Raw genomic sequence first — 16441 nt, forward strand, 5'->3', positions numbered from 1 at the left:
TGTTGGATTTATGTTACTTGTGACAGGGTAGCTACTGTCTGTTTTTTTTTTTTTTTTTTTTTTTTTTTTAATGGTTTGTTTGAAAGTAGGAAATGTACCTTCCTCCTCACAAATTCTACCACAGTAAGCAGACATGCACATGTCTCTAACACAGACTCCTTATTTAACAACATTTACATCTTCTCTGTGTTTTGATTAGCACTCTTACGTTTTATCTTAGCATTTTGTTGGTCTGGACATTTAAGATTTCATGCGTATGTTCTGTATGCACAGCTTTTCATTGCTAAAATGTTTTATGAGTTAATTTGTATAATTAGGGCAACAATGTATTGGTAACAATGTGTTGACGTGGAGGCCTTACAAATGAATCAAGAACAATTTTATTGTAGACACATATTTAATTGATTTAAATTCATACATCAGTCATGTATAAGACAGACAGCAGCATCAAGAAAAAAAGTAGAAAAAAATAAATAGCTTGTAAAAGGAAGCTATAACAATAGCATTGTGCAGACCTTCATTGAAGGGATAGAATGCTTTAGTTTCAAATATGCACCATTTCAAAACTTGCATGATTTTGACTCAAATGGAATGCAAATTTTTTCTCTCATGTTTTCAAATTCTTACAGGGTCTATTCAATTACATTACAGGCTAAGTCAACTTGCAGGTATCAAATTAAATTACATTTTGCCATATGTGAAATGGCTCTTGCAACAAATATCAGTGCTCTTCTGGCTAAAGGGAAAATTTCAGAAATATCAGCCATGTCTGCTCAGAACTGCTGCATTTAAACAAACTGTTAACCTATAGTCGTTTCATTAAAAAAAAAAAAAAAAAATTATTAAAAACTTTCAGATTACTTTCTCTCTTCATTCCTATAATGGGTGTGTAGGTGGTAGATTTTTAAATGCATTTATACAGTGTCAACTAATGCTAATGACAAGTGAAGACAAATGCAATGCAATCTTAATGTGTCTTCCACAGGAAAAAGGAGTCTTTTCTCATTTTTGTGTCTTAGTAATCATTGCAATTATCTTGACGGCACGTGTGTGTCCAATAATATACAGTAATTATCCACTTCTAAATGAACATTTAGCAAATAAATAATTTTCTCCTGTAAACTCACATATGCCAGTATCGGTTATATTAAATGATCCCATTTAAGTAATATGCACCAGTGGATACCAATAGAAAAAAATAATTAATTTAAGGCACACTTTGCAGTCTTTACACTGTTGCTCTCAGACTGGCATAGCTTGTTGCCTAATGGCTGTATATATGCACAGAAAGACCAACAGTGTGAGAGAAAAAGCAATTCCACTTTCTTCATTACAAACTAAAATCATTCATCCAAATCAACAGTCATAACCATGCAACATTTTAAAGGTAAAACCAGCATATTTGTATCTATTCCAACAGCTCTTATCTGTGTACATTGTTCATATACACCTATTGTGTGACAAGTAAAGGACTTTACTTCCAAATATTGTTTCCTCCAGTGTTGTAATTTGAAAAATCTGAAAGCCTTTGAGGGTGATACCAGTATTAAAAGTAATAGATATAAATATGAAACAGACTCAATGCTACAAAACATAAGCTGGCAATTAAAATAAATGTAAAATTAATTAGTCTGGCATGTATAAAGATACTAAAATGCAGTCCGTTGTGGACAATTCTAAAAAGGTGGATGCTCTGACTTGAATAATTTATGTGACCACCTTTGAACAGAATTTCAGCAGGTTTGTGCAAATATTTTCCAAAGGACTCCTCTCTAAATGACTGTGAACATTATGAAGCTTGTATTGACTGAGGTAGATCTCCGTGGGAAGTTACCTTTGTGGTTAAAAGACAGAGAATTATATTAAACCATGATATAGATAATAATTCATATGTCCTGGTTATGCTTTATAAGTCATCTCCAATCTAATGTTCTATCCCCCAAGAGCTTCTTTAATTGTTTCTGAAGCTTTTTCTCAGTCACTAGAGACACAACGGATCCCACCACCTTCTCATTCTCTACTACTCCACACAATGTCAGCTTTAGCAGTCCTGGTAAAAACATTCCCCTACAACTACCTCTGGCCTCTTGTCTGGGTTGCACTTCTCATGCCCTAGAACCTTGCCCGTGTAGTCCACACAGACTACGGTGCGGTGGCGCTGTCCGACATCGCAAGTCTGTGAGCATGTTGACCATGGCCCCATTTGCCACATAGGACAGGGCAGATCCCCACAGGGCTGGATGTCTGCCGGTCGCAGGTCGGCATCGCAGAGGTAAGACAAGGATCCCTCCTCATCTCTGCACTCCACGCTTCTCCTGGACCATCCAGCACCACAGCTCTTGGAGCACTCAGACCACTCACCCAGGACCCAGTCAGCTCCCCCAAAAGGCAAGATGACATGTGGCGAAATTCTGCTCTCTGTGCCAGCCTTGCTAAAAGGCACATCCCTCGGCAAAAAGAAAGTATACTTGATCCTAGGGGGTGAGGTGTCCCCAGCGGTGGACAGCAGCTGGATGGTGATGGGCTCCCGAAGTCTGTGAAAGCTGAGGAGTCGCTCCAAGGTGGTGGAAGAGCCACTGTAGCGAAGCATGGCACCAGGTACTGGGATGTCCTGCTCTGCCATAGACACTGAGAAATTCCCATTCAGGATGTAGGTTCCATCTTCCGTCTTTACCGCCAAGTAGTTACCATCATGAGCAATGCCTCGATGACTACGTTGTTTTATGTCAATATTAGTCGCCCCAGCCGGGATGGTAACTATATCAATGTAGCCAATACTGTGGAGATATTATAAGTAAACAGTATATCATAAACTTGGATGATATGAATATTGGTACAATATTGGTCATCGGCCCACATTAAACTGTTAAATATAAGGGTTCTTTATTAGCATTTATGCTTCCATGAAATACCATTAACATCCATGGAATCTTTGCATCGCACAAAAGGTTCCTTGTAGTGGAAAAAGGTTCTTTAGATCATTAAAATGATTTTTATTCTGAGGGTGTAGTCACATTTCGCAAATCTGCAAAATTGTGTGCGCGAAATACAGGCATTCCAATAGTAATCCGTGCGATCAGAAGTTTTGGGAGAGGACAAAAACCATCCCCATGCAGGTTTTGCTCATTTTCAAGTTGGTCACATGAATCTTCCACATTGAATAATAAAAACCTGCTTGTTTTGAAAGTGACTTGCGTGTGAGGGGTGCCTTATACATCTCTACACTAGTGACAATAGAGGGTATTCATTGATGTCACTTTCGTGACTGAACATGCCCACTCAGTCAAACTGAGTGGCGAAATGTCTTGCAGCTTGGCTGGCACTAGTACAGTAAAACAAATGAACTGCTTAAATTAAAGGCGGTTGCAGCAAGATCTGTTTGACAGCAACATAGCTACATACAGACGATCATCATTATTGTCATGTCACCCAGCCCTAAAATATGTTAAAGGCAGAAATTACATTATGTCTTTCTGTAAAACTGCTTTGAAACGATGTGTATTGTGAAATGCTGTATAGCGTATTGAGGTGAAATCAAAGCGGCGAGAACACCAATGGATATTCTGGTTGTTTCAATATTTTGTAGAAACTGCATTTTGTTTTCACTGCATTCAAGCTGAACATTAATGTTGCCACTTAGGTGGGCACAACCACAGTGAATTCCGCCTACTGTGACATCATGTGCATACCCTCTATAATGGACCTTTTTTGCTGCAATTTCACTACCGTGACCATACCTTAAGTCAACAATGGTTCTTTTAAGAACTGTTAGCTGAAAAATGGTTCTTCTATGGTATCACTGTGAAAGCCTCCTTCTGGAGCTTGGAATTTTAAATTCATCGATATTATATTGGATACTTAATTTGAATATGATTATTTATTCTATTTTTTACAGTTATACTACCTTAGCTGTCTTTTAAAGCTCACTTGAAGACAATCTATAAAAAACAGAATAATTAAATAAAATGGTTTAGTTATATTTAGTATATCAGCAGCTCATTCCTTTGCCAGTTTTTATGTTCCATCGTTTTAAATGGTATTAGTAATGCTTATATATACAATATTTACTTACGTAGCTTTGTTTAGTGAGCCACTTATCTTCCTACAGGTGGTACCATCACCTCCGCAGACACCACACTTATCCAGCTTTTCACTGGAGCCTATCACCTGGTCACAACCGGCTTTGATGCACTGGCCCTGAACACAGATAGATGTGGTGTCTGGCCCACAGGTGGTGCCATCCACAACCTGCACAGCACATATGAAACATCAGCATTAGAATAGACAGAAACGAATGTTTAAAGAAATAATGTGCATTTTTATTGCAGTGGCAGCCTAAGCGCTCCAGTGTATTCTGTTCTAACATAATCGCTATTCCACACAAAGCGGAAAAGCAAAAACTCTGGGCTGATGATGTAAAAACAACTACATTTCAGCTGTATCTGAAATATCAGTTACAGAGGTGCACTCAAGAGCTTAAGCAAGTGGTTGGACTGAAGGGTTAGGGTGCTCAGGTTTCACATTTTACAACAGGGAAAATATTTCATGCATGAGAGTTTAGTGGGAGTTTAAAGATATCAATGGGCATGTGGCAAGAGGGAAGTTTAAAAAAGAGATCATCTGGCATCTTAGTAAAGCTTTAGAGCAGGCAGATACATAGAAGAGACTAAAATTTCTTTCACATATTGTCCTTATTGCTGATCAGATTAGATGAAAAGGAAAACGTTTTCAATGGATGTGCACCTTGGCTTCAAAAACTTTGAATTCATTGCTCCCTTTGGCTCGGCAGACGAGTTTGCAGCGGTCTCGTGGAGAGATGCCGGAATATTTGGGGATCCACTGCTTCATGTTTCCTTGAATGTCCAAGTAATGGTCACTGTTATACTTTTCACACTGCTCCTCTCTGAAGCTTTTTCCTGTGGATTGAAAATATGGTTACTGGTGCACCACCAAGAATAAGGTGATTATAAACAATGCTTGGTCTTTTGACCTCATTCACTCCCCTCACTCATTCTCTAGCCCTCAATAATGTGACCTATGCCACCCAATGGAGGTTTATTTATAAAATGTTACCATGGTCCTCTAGGCATGTCTGAGTATTGCAGGACTGGTATTTGACCCTCTGTCCCACACAGTACGATCCCCCATTCTGCGGCACTGGAGCAATGCACTCACGGTGAGAAAACTCCACACCCCCACCACATGTCCGTGAGCACGGCCCCCAAGGGCCCCACTCTCCCCATCCACCATTGACTGGCACCTGGAACACAAATAGAGACTGTTAGATACACATTTTACTGTAATATATAGCACCCAGAATAAAAAAAAATACAGTAAAAATACATATTTATAAAAATTATTACAATTTAAGATAATTGTTATATATTTCAGTATACTTGAAAATTTAGTTTATTCCAGAATTTATTAGCAGCCATTACTACAATCTTCAGTGTCACATGATCTTCAGAAATCATTCTAATATGCTGATTCTAATATGCTCAAGAACCATTTCTTATTATTATCATTGTTGAGAACAGCTAATATTTTAGTAGAAACTATGATACATTTTTTTTTCAGGATTCTTTGATAAATAGAAGGTTCAAAAGAACAGCCTTTATTTGAAATAGAAATATTTTGTGACATTATAAATGTCTTTACTGTCACTTTTGCCTTGCTAAGTGCTCCTAAACATCACTTCCAGTAAGCGCTGTGCTGACGGAATGTGAGCATACCACACTGCAGTTTTGTCAGGGTTTTTTATGAGTTGGCTAAGGGATGCCTTCTAACAGCCAGGCCGTCTAGGATCACAAGCTGGGGGTTTTAATACACTACACCAAATATAATCACACTTTTTTAAGAGGCTTTGCTGAATATATTGCAACTGCATCTTAAATGGAAAGCTCAAAAATAATTGAGCTTTTTAAAGGTTCCCTCTATATAAACTCTCTCTCTCTCTCTGGCATTAAGAAGCTGAATTTAGAGTAGATTGATTATTTAAAGCTGCTCAAAGACGAGGCCTGGTTGGGATCCAAGAGGAGAAATGAGTTTTATTTCTGAAGGTGAAAAAAAAAAGAACAGACTGACTCTGAGAATTCTGAGACTTTTTCAAACATGTAAACACTATGGTGAAAAGAATGTTTCATCTTTAATGTCGAAGGAAGGGAAATATGTAAAAGTTTTGAATAAGCTGAGAAGAGATCATTTAGACAGGATGTGTAAATGTTTACAATTTTTAAAAGGAAGAGTAGGGTGATGCACAAGAGGCCATAAGCAAGGCGTCACCAACAGTGTCAGATATTTGTTAATAGTGGCGCCCGTAAATCTGAACATGCGTGTTTTACATGCATATGTGCTAACAGGTAAAGTGTGATAAAACCGGATGACGCACATACACACATCCTTCTGGCCATGCATACCTTCTTGTCTCCCGCCTCCTGTAGTGCACTCGACAAGCACAAACCCTCACGGCATCTCCTGTCCTCTCCACATGAAGTACCGTCAGCCCAGGGGAGGCTTCCATTCCTGGTCGTGCACTGTATCTTTCCTTCTTCTCGACACCACAGCTGTGCACACATCTGATCTTCAGGGGCATTGGGACAGAGGGTGTATTCGTCCCCGAATGTCTGCTGGCATTGCCGGTCCAGACCAAATGTATGGCCGGGGAGCTCGGTGGGTAAAGGGATGCTCTTCTCGGGTGGATCCAGCAAACAGTCACCTGAGGAATGCAAAAGCAGGGTCTTATTTAGCTGTGTTTGTAGAGACTGCTTCAAATTCAATTTAAAGCTTGTCTTCCTGTTTATCATGCAGTAGTAAATGTTGATTGCAAGAAAAAGGTTATGGGTTTGATTCCCAGGGAAAGCAATTACTGAAAAAATGTCTGCCTTGAATACAATATAAGTTGCTTTGGATAAAAGCATCTCCCAAATACACATGGATTTAAATTATATTATGCTCATAAGGTGGTTTGCAGTGTTTTCTTTAAGCCCGTTGCTATTGACCAAGTGTTTACTTCAGCTAAAACAACCTCTTACGCACAGCAAGTCTAAAACAGGTGTGCATGTTAGCTTGAGGGGACTATTTTCATTGCAGAGAAATCTCACCGTACCTCCTCTCACCCCAATGCACGTAAGACATAATAGTCTCCCATCTGGAGATTTCCATTATGTAACCTATTATTGTGCAGCCTCAGTTAGGTTGTTCTAGAATAAAAAATGTATTCAGTAACAAAAGAAAGTGTAATTTTACTGTAAAGAATGTCTGGTCTGAGTTCTTTCTAAACATAGTTTTATCCATATGGATAAAGATATGGAGACAGTATAATGCCTAGAAACAATTACACAGACTTCTTGACTCCCTTTCTGTTTTTCCAAGATTGATACTGTAAAATCTAATTAAGCTTAAAGTATTGAGGACCCCTTAATATCTTAAGTACTAAGAATTTGGAAAGGTTAAATGAATGTTATTAATGCTTAGTAATGAAAGGCTTTTGTTGAAATAGATACAGACATAACAACAATGGAAAATAACAGCCTTGAAGTCGTATCAGTTCATAGTCTACCTGTGGCAACAGTGCAACCGGTAAAGACGGCATGTGCTTGGCAACGCATACTGCCTCTGCGAGGGAAAACAGTTGTTAAACCTGGAATGAGCGAGTCACTGAAGATGAGTCAGTGGAAGAGTGGGAACGAGAGTGTATAGACTGAGATATCGACTGAGATAAATCAACAACTGGATAAAATATGTCTACCATATTTCCTGAGCTGTCACTTTTTCTTATCGGAGTTCAACTTTATTGTGAAATCATAGTTAATATTAGGCTTCACTAATTGACAGCTGACGGATACACCTTCAGTATGTCCTTTTTAGATATTTTTCACTTTATGAGTTTATAGCACAACTTTACAGCTTCACATAGAGGAACATTTTAAAACATATTAAAATAGAAAACAGTTCTTTTAAACTGTAATAGTATTTTACAAAATTACTGTTTTTTACTACATTTTTGATCAAATAAATGCAGTCTTGGTGAGCATAAGAGACATTAGAAATCAGGGGTCTTTCTGATCCCAAACGTTTGAATGGTAGTGTATATATTCATACCATACATGAGTAGATAAAATGAGTGGAGTAAGCTTACTCTGTAAAGACTGATAGTTTTGACACTCTCAGCAAAACTGCTGAGTGTTGTCCCACCAGCCCAGTATTAGCGGTTAGAGAGTAAGTTAAGACAGAAGTGGCATTTAAACAAGAAACTTGAAAAATATTGAAAGAAAGTAAATTCATAAAACACAGGCATCTACATTATAGAGATTTTTAGAGACATTAAGATCAAAATTATACAGTAGATTATCTGTGACATGTTTCCATTAACTTTTGAATGACAGATTTGCTATTTAAGCCAAAAGTCTCAAAACTTCACTGAATGCTATTAAGTTTTTTTTTGTTTTGTTTTGTTTATCATTTTTTTCTCTGGGTCTCTAGGAAATATGCATCATTATGTTCTAAGGCCAAAACCAAATAAAAACTGAAAACCAAATGTTAACCGAGAGAAAACCAACAGTTAATAAAAAAATACATTTAGAAAGACAGGAGCAAAACAAATGTTGCTGCATTTCAGGGAGTTCTTTTTTACTGACATATAACTTTTAAAAAAGGGAAATGATTAAAAAAGCATCCTGACAGACAGAGAAGGATCATACCGTGGCCACTGTCGAAGAACTCTGTGATGTAGAGTGCACTACATGGAGACCAGGGAAGAGATTTGTTGAGGTGGACAAAGAAAGGAGCCATCATATGATGTCCATTGAGGTGCCCGAACAACTTCTCACAGTTTTTAGAATCATCATGTGGCATGCTGAGTACATGGCCTGAAAAAAGGAGAGGAAAACAGAAAGATGTTCTGTATCTGTACAGTGTAATAACTTTTCCACATTGCTGTACTCCTCCATATGACAGAGAGATCTACAGTATTATCTTTCACACTGATTTGTATAACTGCTGCTCACTGTGCGTTTTGCCTTTCCAGAGGATGTCGCTTACAACCAAACATTCAAACAGGCAACAACACTGCAGCTACTACTGCAACTTGGTGCTTATTCAACGGAGAGTCCAACTTTACCTGTATTTTGAACACTTGTTTGAGTGTGCATATTCTACATGTTTTTTTTGTTTTTAACTCACTCAAAAGAATGTGATTATTTAAAAATATATGAAATACAAGAAACTGTCCTGTATACCTTGGACATACAGACACCTCAATGATATTTACATTTTTAATACACTGACTTCTAAAGCCACTCTGCAGAATTCAAGTCTATTCGATTATTTACTGTTTTTTGAATTATCTTCTTTCTTAAATTTGACATGTGATTCATCATTTTACAATCAAATACTGACATGAAATTAATTGTGATTAAAATGACATATCATGCGATGAATTAAAATTTGTAATCAGTGAACGGCCCTAGTAGTAACACCAAGTTCTCTGTGTATTTCAGCTGCTGCAAACAGCTGGTCTACATTAATTAATGACTCAGTCTGGAACACATGCTCTTGTCCAGACAGTCGGTAAGGCTGAGATGTCTAACTACAGACTTTGAGTCTGGTTATGTGTGTGAACATACCGAGTTCATGTGACACAGTGAAAGCTGCCTGAAGGCCGTTGTCCTCTATAACTGAGCAGCTTCTTTTGGGGTCACACATAGTGCCAATATCAGCTACACCCAGAGTGTCACAATCCTTATATCCACAAATATCCTGAGGTCAAAAAGAGAGAGAGAGAGAGAGACAAATGGGCATATGAGACAGAGAGATGTGATATGAAAAAAGAGAAGCAAGAGGAGAGGGGGACACATCTGAGACACTGATATCCAGACATCGCTCCATTAGTTCCAGACAGCCCTTTTTTCCCCAAGCAGGATCTTGCCAGCAAAACATATTTGTCAGTGTTTCCATCATAAAATGAAGCAAATACATGGCAGACTGCATACTAGAAAAAAAAAAAAAAAAGGGTGGGAAAATTAACTGTGAGATAGCTGGACCACACAGCACATGTAGACCAAAGGGCTTGTCCACACTTCCCTGTCCATACAGGGATAACCTTGACTAGGGAAGACATCTCAGTGGAAGCCATATGAGCCAAACAGAGACACCCAGAACTCCTCCGCTAAATAAAAACCACCTGCTTCTCCATCCAGCCACAGCAGGACTGAGACCTCTGTTCGTTCTATTGTGTTGCTCTCAGCAGGAAGGCCAGCCAAATTTGTGTTTCTCCTACATCTATTTTATCATTTTTGGCAGAGCTACAATCTCATGCTTGCTGTCTCTAAGATTGGACAAGGGGTTCCCTGCTGAGCATTGTGATCATGACCCTGTCATTGACTCAATGAAATTATGTCTTGTTTTGGAAAAGTGGTAGCCAAGTGAGTTAGTCAAAAGCTGAAGGTAATTACATCTGTAAAATGTTGACTGGAAATGTTGGGGAGAAATAGTTGCCATCTTTCCTGATGGAAAAATGAATTAAATGACCTACATATAGTAAATCTGCTATTAAAAGTCCAGTTGTGCCATCATTTTAAGCCCAAAACACGTCTGATCGTTTGAACACGGGTTACTTACATGGTGCATGAGATGAAATTATTTCTACAGGATGTCAATTAATGTTGGTGGTTTTTCATTCAGATTGGATTCTGTTGTTCTAAAATGTGTCTGCTTTGTGTTTCTCACCTCTCTAGTGAACAAGATGGCAGTGTCATAGTGTTCAGGATGTCTCTGGCTGCCCGGGTTGAAAATTTGTTGCCACCTGCAGAAGTTGCGCAAGGCAACACCACCGTTGCTTGAAAGCTCAGGTCCCACCTCCTCATCCTCCACAAACACCATCTTCACTACTACCAGACTAACAGCATTTTTCAGGCTAGGATGCACATAGATCTGTGCTGCCATGGACATCACTGTCAGAAGATAGTGCTGTAAAAAGAAAGAAAGAAAGAAAGAAAGAAAGAAAGAAAGAAAGAAAGAAAGAAAGAACGAGAGAGAGAGAATAGAAATTTAGAAATCCAACCAAAATGGTCAAATCTCAAAGATACTGAATATACAGCCCTGGATATACAGTGCCAAAAACATGATGTCTTTTTGGCATTAAAGCTAGATGATTAAAGCAGTCTGACTGATTGTTTTCAGTTTCATTCATTAGGAGATAAGGACTTGACAACATTTTAGAAACAGGGATTCTTTCCATGTTAAATATACTGTATTCATAAGCTTTATCTTAGTCATCTGAAATAATGCAGCTGCCGCAAATATAGTAGGACCAGTACAGACAGCAGTTAAGCAAGTATTTTCTTAATTAAATTTGACACTACATATTTGGGGGGAGGGAATAAAATGGAGGCCCAAATCTGAAGGCCTGTGGGACCAAAACATTTAAACATTTGTTTTTCTTTCTATCAACTGAGAGTCACAAACAACTCCTGGGTGTTCTCCTTTTCCAGATGGTCCTTTCGCCCCCCCACCCTCTCTGTATTTTTTTTTTCTCCCACACTGATTCGCAGACAAGTTTCATATTTTGTTACACTCTGCATAACCAACCCCATAGTAACCCTCAAACCACAAGTCTTAGTGGTTTGCCTGATTTATGTTACTTTTCATACCTAAACCATAGACCGATTAGGAGTTAATTCATTTTAGCCTTTATTAAAAACATTTCTATGATACTTCAATTGACTTGTGAATACAGCTGCAGTTTTACATGGGAATAAAGACTGAATGGAATGAAAATGTGTCCCTGAATGACAGTTTTGTCCTGAAATCCTTGATAATGTGAAACAGCACATATGACAGCTGTTTTGAGTGCAATCATATTTAGTTAACAGCACATTAGTTAAATGGATAAACACATTTTCCGTTCTTTCAATGTTTACTTCAGTACAAATCTAGAGTTAGCAGTGTAAACTATATATTTTTCATATAGTGCTATAAGTAATTCACATTCAGAAACATGCATTTCTGACAAACCAGTTACTATTCATATTTCTATTTACACCAAGCTTCACATTTCTCCAAGCAATGTGCAGACTAAAACCGGACTATAAATTGTAGGTGGAATGGAGTGACAGATTTTGCTCAAAGCGTTCTAGGAGCCCCGAAAGAGACCTTTGCAAAAATAAAAAAATACACAGACCTTCGCATTACGCATGAGAAACTATTGCGTGCTCACAAGAAACTTTTCACATGTGAACGTGTTACAATGTTTAATGTACAATGTTTATTTAAACTATAACCTATTTCCTTTGTGCGTTATTGCAATTTTACTATGAAGAAAATGGATGCACATGAATTAATAAAGACCTATTTGTTCAAATTTTGGCTTTCTTTAAGGCATTATAGCCTACATCAATTATCATGGCAGGTGTACAGTAAAGAACAAAATAATTAACTAATAATTATAATAAACTATAATTTCCTAAATTTCAAGGTCATTGCTCAGTCCTTTTTGAAGTTATACTAACAGGAGTAGAAGGGCAGTTTTTTATTTCATAAATTAACTGTATTCTGAAGCACAGTATAACATATTAATATTAAATGAGATATTTGAAAAGGAGGTGTTATTGGTGTTAATCTGCATGGCACCTTGTGCTAATTTCTTTAATTATAACAAACCCTGTTTACGTGGCAGCATTCTTCCAATTTTCACTGAGATTGCAAGATGGCGTGACTGAAACCCTGCAACAGGAGGTTGTCCAGATGAAGGCCAAAGGGAGGACCCTTTCAGCCACTGCAAGAGAGGTTGGTCATCCTAAATCTGTGATTTCTTGAAAAATGCAGATTTACAATGACACTAATTCATTCAAGTCCCCCCAAAAGGCTGGTCGTCCATGTAAGACAAATGCACAAGAAGACAGGATAATGCAGAGACTCTCAATGGGAAATAGGTTCAACACTGCAGCTGGAATTGCTTGCCAATTCAGTGCTGAACAGGGTAAGGATCTGTCTCTGCACATTTAAGAGAAGTCGGACTGAAAGCACATTCTGCAGTGACCTAGCCTCTCATCAACAGAAAGAATCAAAAGGCTAGACTCTCTTTAAGCTATAGGAACTTTGCAATAATGAAATGGTTGGGCCAGAGTCCTGATCTAAACCCAACTGAAAATCTCTTGAAAAACCTTGACAACAAAGTTATGGCTAAGAAACCAATTACACCAAATTATGGAAGAAGAGGGCCAAGATAACACCAATTTTAGTTGTAATCTTATTTTGTGCTATACAGTGATTACTGTTCTCTAACTTCGATCACTGTGTTTTCCACAAAATAAAGATTTTTGTTGGAATGCCTTGGATATTTTGTCAAACATGTTAGTAGAACAGTGGTATACCTACAGCAAATATTCCTTCAAATTTAAGAGATGAAGATGAACAATATTTAAAAAAAAAAAAAAAAAAAACATATATATAGGTCTCTAGTTTTGATCTCCACTGTACGATTTAAGGCATCCTCTGATGGCCGAGAGGCCGCAACGTGACATGAGCTCATGGCTTAATAAAGCTGTGAGCATTTGCCAAGTTCAAGGGTCCATAAAAAAGACTGACACAGCCAAAAGATGCTCAAATTTTGCCTTTCGTTAGAGCAGTGTTCGTCATATTTCAAGGTCATATGTCCTGCTTAACACATGTAACTGGAGGCAGAGAAACTGTGCTGTGAAATGGGCTGATGGTGCAATGGGCGGTTTAGCATGCATTGTCCTATATGCTCAGTTTAAAGGTTCATTAAACAACAACAACAAAAAAAAAAAACAGATTGGTACAATAAAGAGTGCACAAATTTTGGATTTCGTTAGGGCAGTATATATACTGTTCCATATAAAACCTTAAAGGCCAATTTAAAAAATAGTACAGTAAAATTTTCGTATTTCACAAGATCAAAACATCCTTTAAACCACTTGTCGGATTTATTGTATCCTTGCAGAGTTTCAAGGCAGTTCACATGCACCGGACATTGTAACGCGTAGACACGTGAAGTTTTTCTTGCGCACACGAAAGGGTATTTCTGGGTATTTTTATTTTTGGTGTGTGCAAAGGTCCCTTTAGGGACGCCATAGTAACTCCAATCTAACTCCTGAGCTTTATCTCCGCGAGAGAAACCCCGCTGCAAGCAACCGAGGAAAGAAAGAAAACCTTTCGTGAGAGAAAACATGCCAAAACTTTCAAAAAGCCAGTTTCGCTCCAGGATCAGTGCTCACCACAACACTGCAGTATGTTGACCTAAAGTGCACTCTGAAGTGTGCTGGTAAATTCAGTTTTGTGTGTTAACACACACTTTCTTTGCGCGTGCTGAGAGATGTCAGATTGAATGTGACCCTGAAAACTTATTGAGGAGACTTGATGGGTCTCTGTGAAACGAATGTTTATTTAGGTACCTTATTAAAGGTGGGTGCATGTAGCAAATAAGCTACAGTTAAAATGTTTGTAATTTATTTTTTTTTTTTTTACAAATATTCCAAGTATATTGCAGTCACAGTTGTCCGTATTGCTAAGGACAAAAATTGGGGCATGCCTGAAAGATCTTAGCTTGTAAAATAAATTAATAAAATAAAATAAAAAAGGAAAATTACATACATTGCTATTCATATAAAGTGGCTTCACCAGGTGGTCTGCTTGAAGCCCCTCGGACAGTGGTGAAACGTCTTGAGTAAATGAATAGCCAGGTCGGTCTGAATTGTACATTATGTTTCAGAGCAAATCTAATATTAACCATTGCTCATGCCATTCAAAATAAAACGACTAGAAAATGTGTGACATGTAAAGGCAGCTTGACTCACCTTTATCTCGTCTCCATAGAAACGTGTCATAGAAGCGTCGGCGACTACCAGGGTCTCGATGTATCTCGCAGCTGACACGAATCTTTTTGCGCGTCTCACTTTGCCTTCTTCGTCTTTACTAGAGTTCAGGTCGCTCTTTTTCACAAAACTGTCAACTTTCTGTTGATCAAAGAGCATATTTGACGCTCTGCGATTTTTGGAAAAGGCTCGCCTTTTAACGACGTGCACCTGCAGAAAAGATTTCCCGGTGGTCTTGGCACTTGCTTTAGGCTGAATAAAGTACTCGTCCCCTTGCGTTATGAAGGTACCCTGGATGCCGTGACATAAACTGACTGCAACTACCGATTCCTTTTCAGAGTTGACCGTTCCTTTGTAGAAACAGTCTCTGAGGTCCGCACCGCTGTCTCCGTGCTGGGTGACATCCCTGAAAACACCTCCGCTCCTGGAGGCGTCCAGAACGGCTGGAAGGTGTTTTGCATTTACGCGCTGGATGTTTAACGATGGAGACACGAACTTGCTATCCGGTGTCAGGTCAAGCAGGAAAAGTTGACCAAATGCATTGATCTTAAAAAGCTGTCTCTCTTCATTTCTCCAAAAAACACCTTTTCTGAATGCAAGGTTTACTGGCACGGTCTCCTCTTCCTCGTTTAGCTCACCCAGAGTTAACTGAGACATAAGATTTGCTAAGAAAAACATATAACAAACAATTGTGGATACCATTTTAATAGTGAATACAAAAAAAAATACCTTAACGGCACTGGAATCACAGATAATTATATTTTAAAACAAAGATACAGATGAACATAATCCACTGAAAATCAAAAGAAAAAAAATATTATTAATATTGTCTTATAAGAATTCAAATTGAGTCTCGAGAGTTCACAGAAACAGTCTTGTAAGAAAATACTCATCATCCGGCTCAGTGTATAAGCGAAGAATATTCTTGCGCTGGTATTTATACAGGCTTGGGCTTCTCCAGCGTACGCGGTTTATTTTTGATATTCATTCTCTCTCCTCCCCCTCGTGCGCCAAAGCAAGAAAAAAACTGGGTTTGATCCAATAGGACTGTCGGCACGGCCCCTTTTCACTACTGCGGGTCTTGCTTACAGCTATTATTATAACAGCCGGCTGGAATGCTGTAGGACACTTGAGGTATGTGTTGAGTGTCAACCAGATGCTAGAGAGCGTGTTAGACCAGTTAAAAACTAGGAACAAACTTAATGTACCCACGAGCAAATGGTGTCTTCCTAGATAGCAGCGGACTGTGAAGGTGACATCTGAATAGATCCTGGCTGGAGGTTAACCATTAATCAAAAAAAAAAAAAGTTTTCACAAATAGCCTACGTGCAAATCACGTAATGCACATCAAATTGGAATAATGTTAATGTTAATAATGTTATTTCAAATAATTGACGCACAACCCTGAGCTCCTCACTCTCTTTGTGGCATTGATTTAGTTAAAGCTTGCACACTTTAAACTCATAAAACCTCTTAAGGACAAATAGATAGACACATAATTTAAGAATTAAGAGAGGAACATATAATATGTTATTTACAATACACACAGTAAGAGATTTGAAGGAGGTGTTGATTATCTTAGCGCAGTGCATGCGTAACGCAGCGTCATG

The 16441-nt window shown here is 38.3% G+C and overlaps 1 protein-coding gene across 1 annotated transcript; it reads right to left on the bottom strand.

Moving 5' to 3' along the window:
• Positions 1-155: 155 nt before the first annotated feature.
• On the bottom strand, positions 156-16109 carry LOC109054842 (A disintegrin and metalloproteinase with thrombospondin motifs 8-like). Its single transcript, XM_042755853.1, has 9 exons — positions 14814-16109; positions 10726-10965; positions 9624-9756; positions 8700-8867; positions 6417-6715; positions 5074-5260; positions 4744-4916; positions 4073-4248; positions 156-2777 (listed from the first exon to the last, which is right to left on the bottom strand). The coding sequence occupies exons 1-9, from the start codon at positions 15531-15533 to the stop codon at positions 2042-2044; spliced, it is 2832 nt and encodes a 943-aa protein (XP_042611787.1). The 5' UTR covers positions 15534-16109; the 3' UTR covers positions 156-2041.
• Between the last annotated feature and the right edge of the window lie 332 nt (positions 16110-16441).

Source organism: Cyprinus carpio, chromosome A5, assembly GCF_018340385.1.
Source record: "Cyprinus carpio isolate SPL01 chromosome A5, ASM1834038v1, whole genome shotgun sequence".
In the NCBI taxonomy this organism is placed as follows: domain Eukaryota; kingdom Metazoa; phylum Chordata; class Actinopteri; order Cypriniformes; family Cyprinidae; genus Cyprinus; species Cyprinus carpio.

What these genes read in the sequence shown, in the direction of transcription:
- LOC109054842 (XM_042755853.1), bottom strand. Translation starts at nt 15,533, where the DNA reads ATGGTATCCACAATTGTTTGTTATATGTTTTTCTTAGCAAATCTTATG. An exon ending in GACATGCCTAGAGGACCATG is followed by an intron (nt 4,917 to 5,073) that starts GTAACATTTTAT and finishes TTCAATCCACAG; the next exon opens with GAAAAAGCTTCAGAGAGGAG. An exon ending in GGCTCACTAAACAAAGCTAC is followed by an intron (nt 2,778 to 4,072) that starts GTAAGTAAATAT and finishes ATATCTCCACAG; the next exon opens with TATTGGCTACATTGATATAG.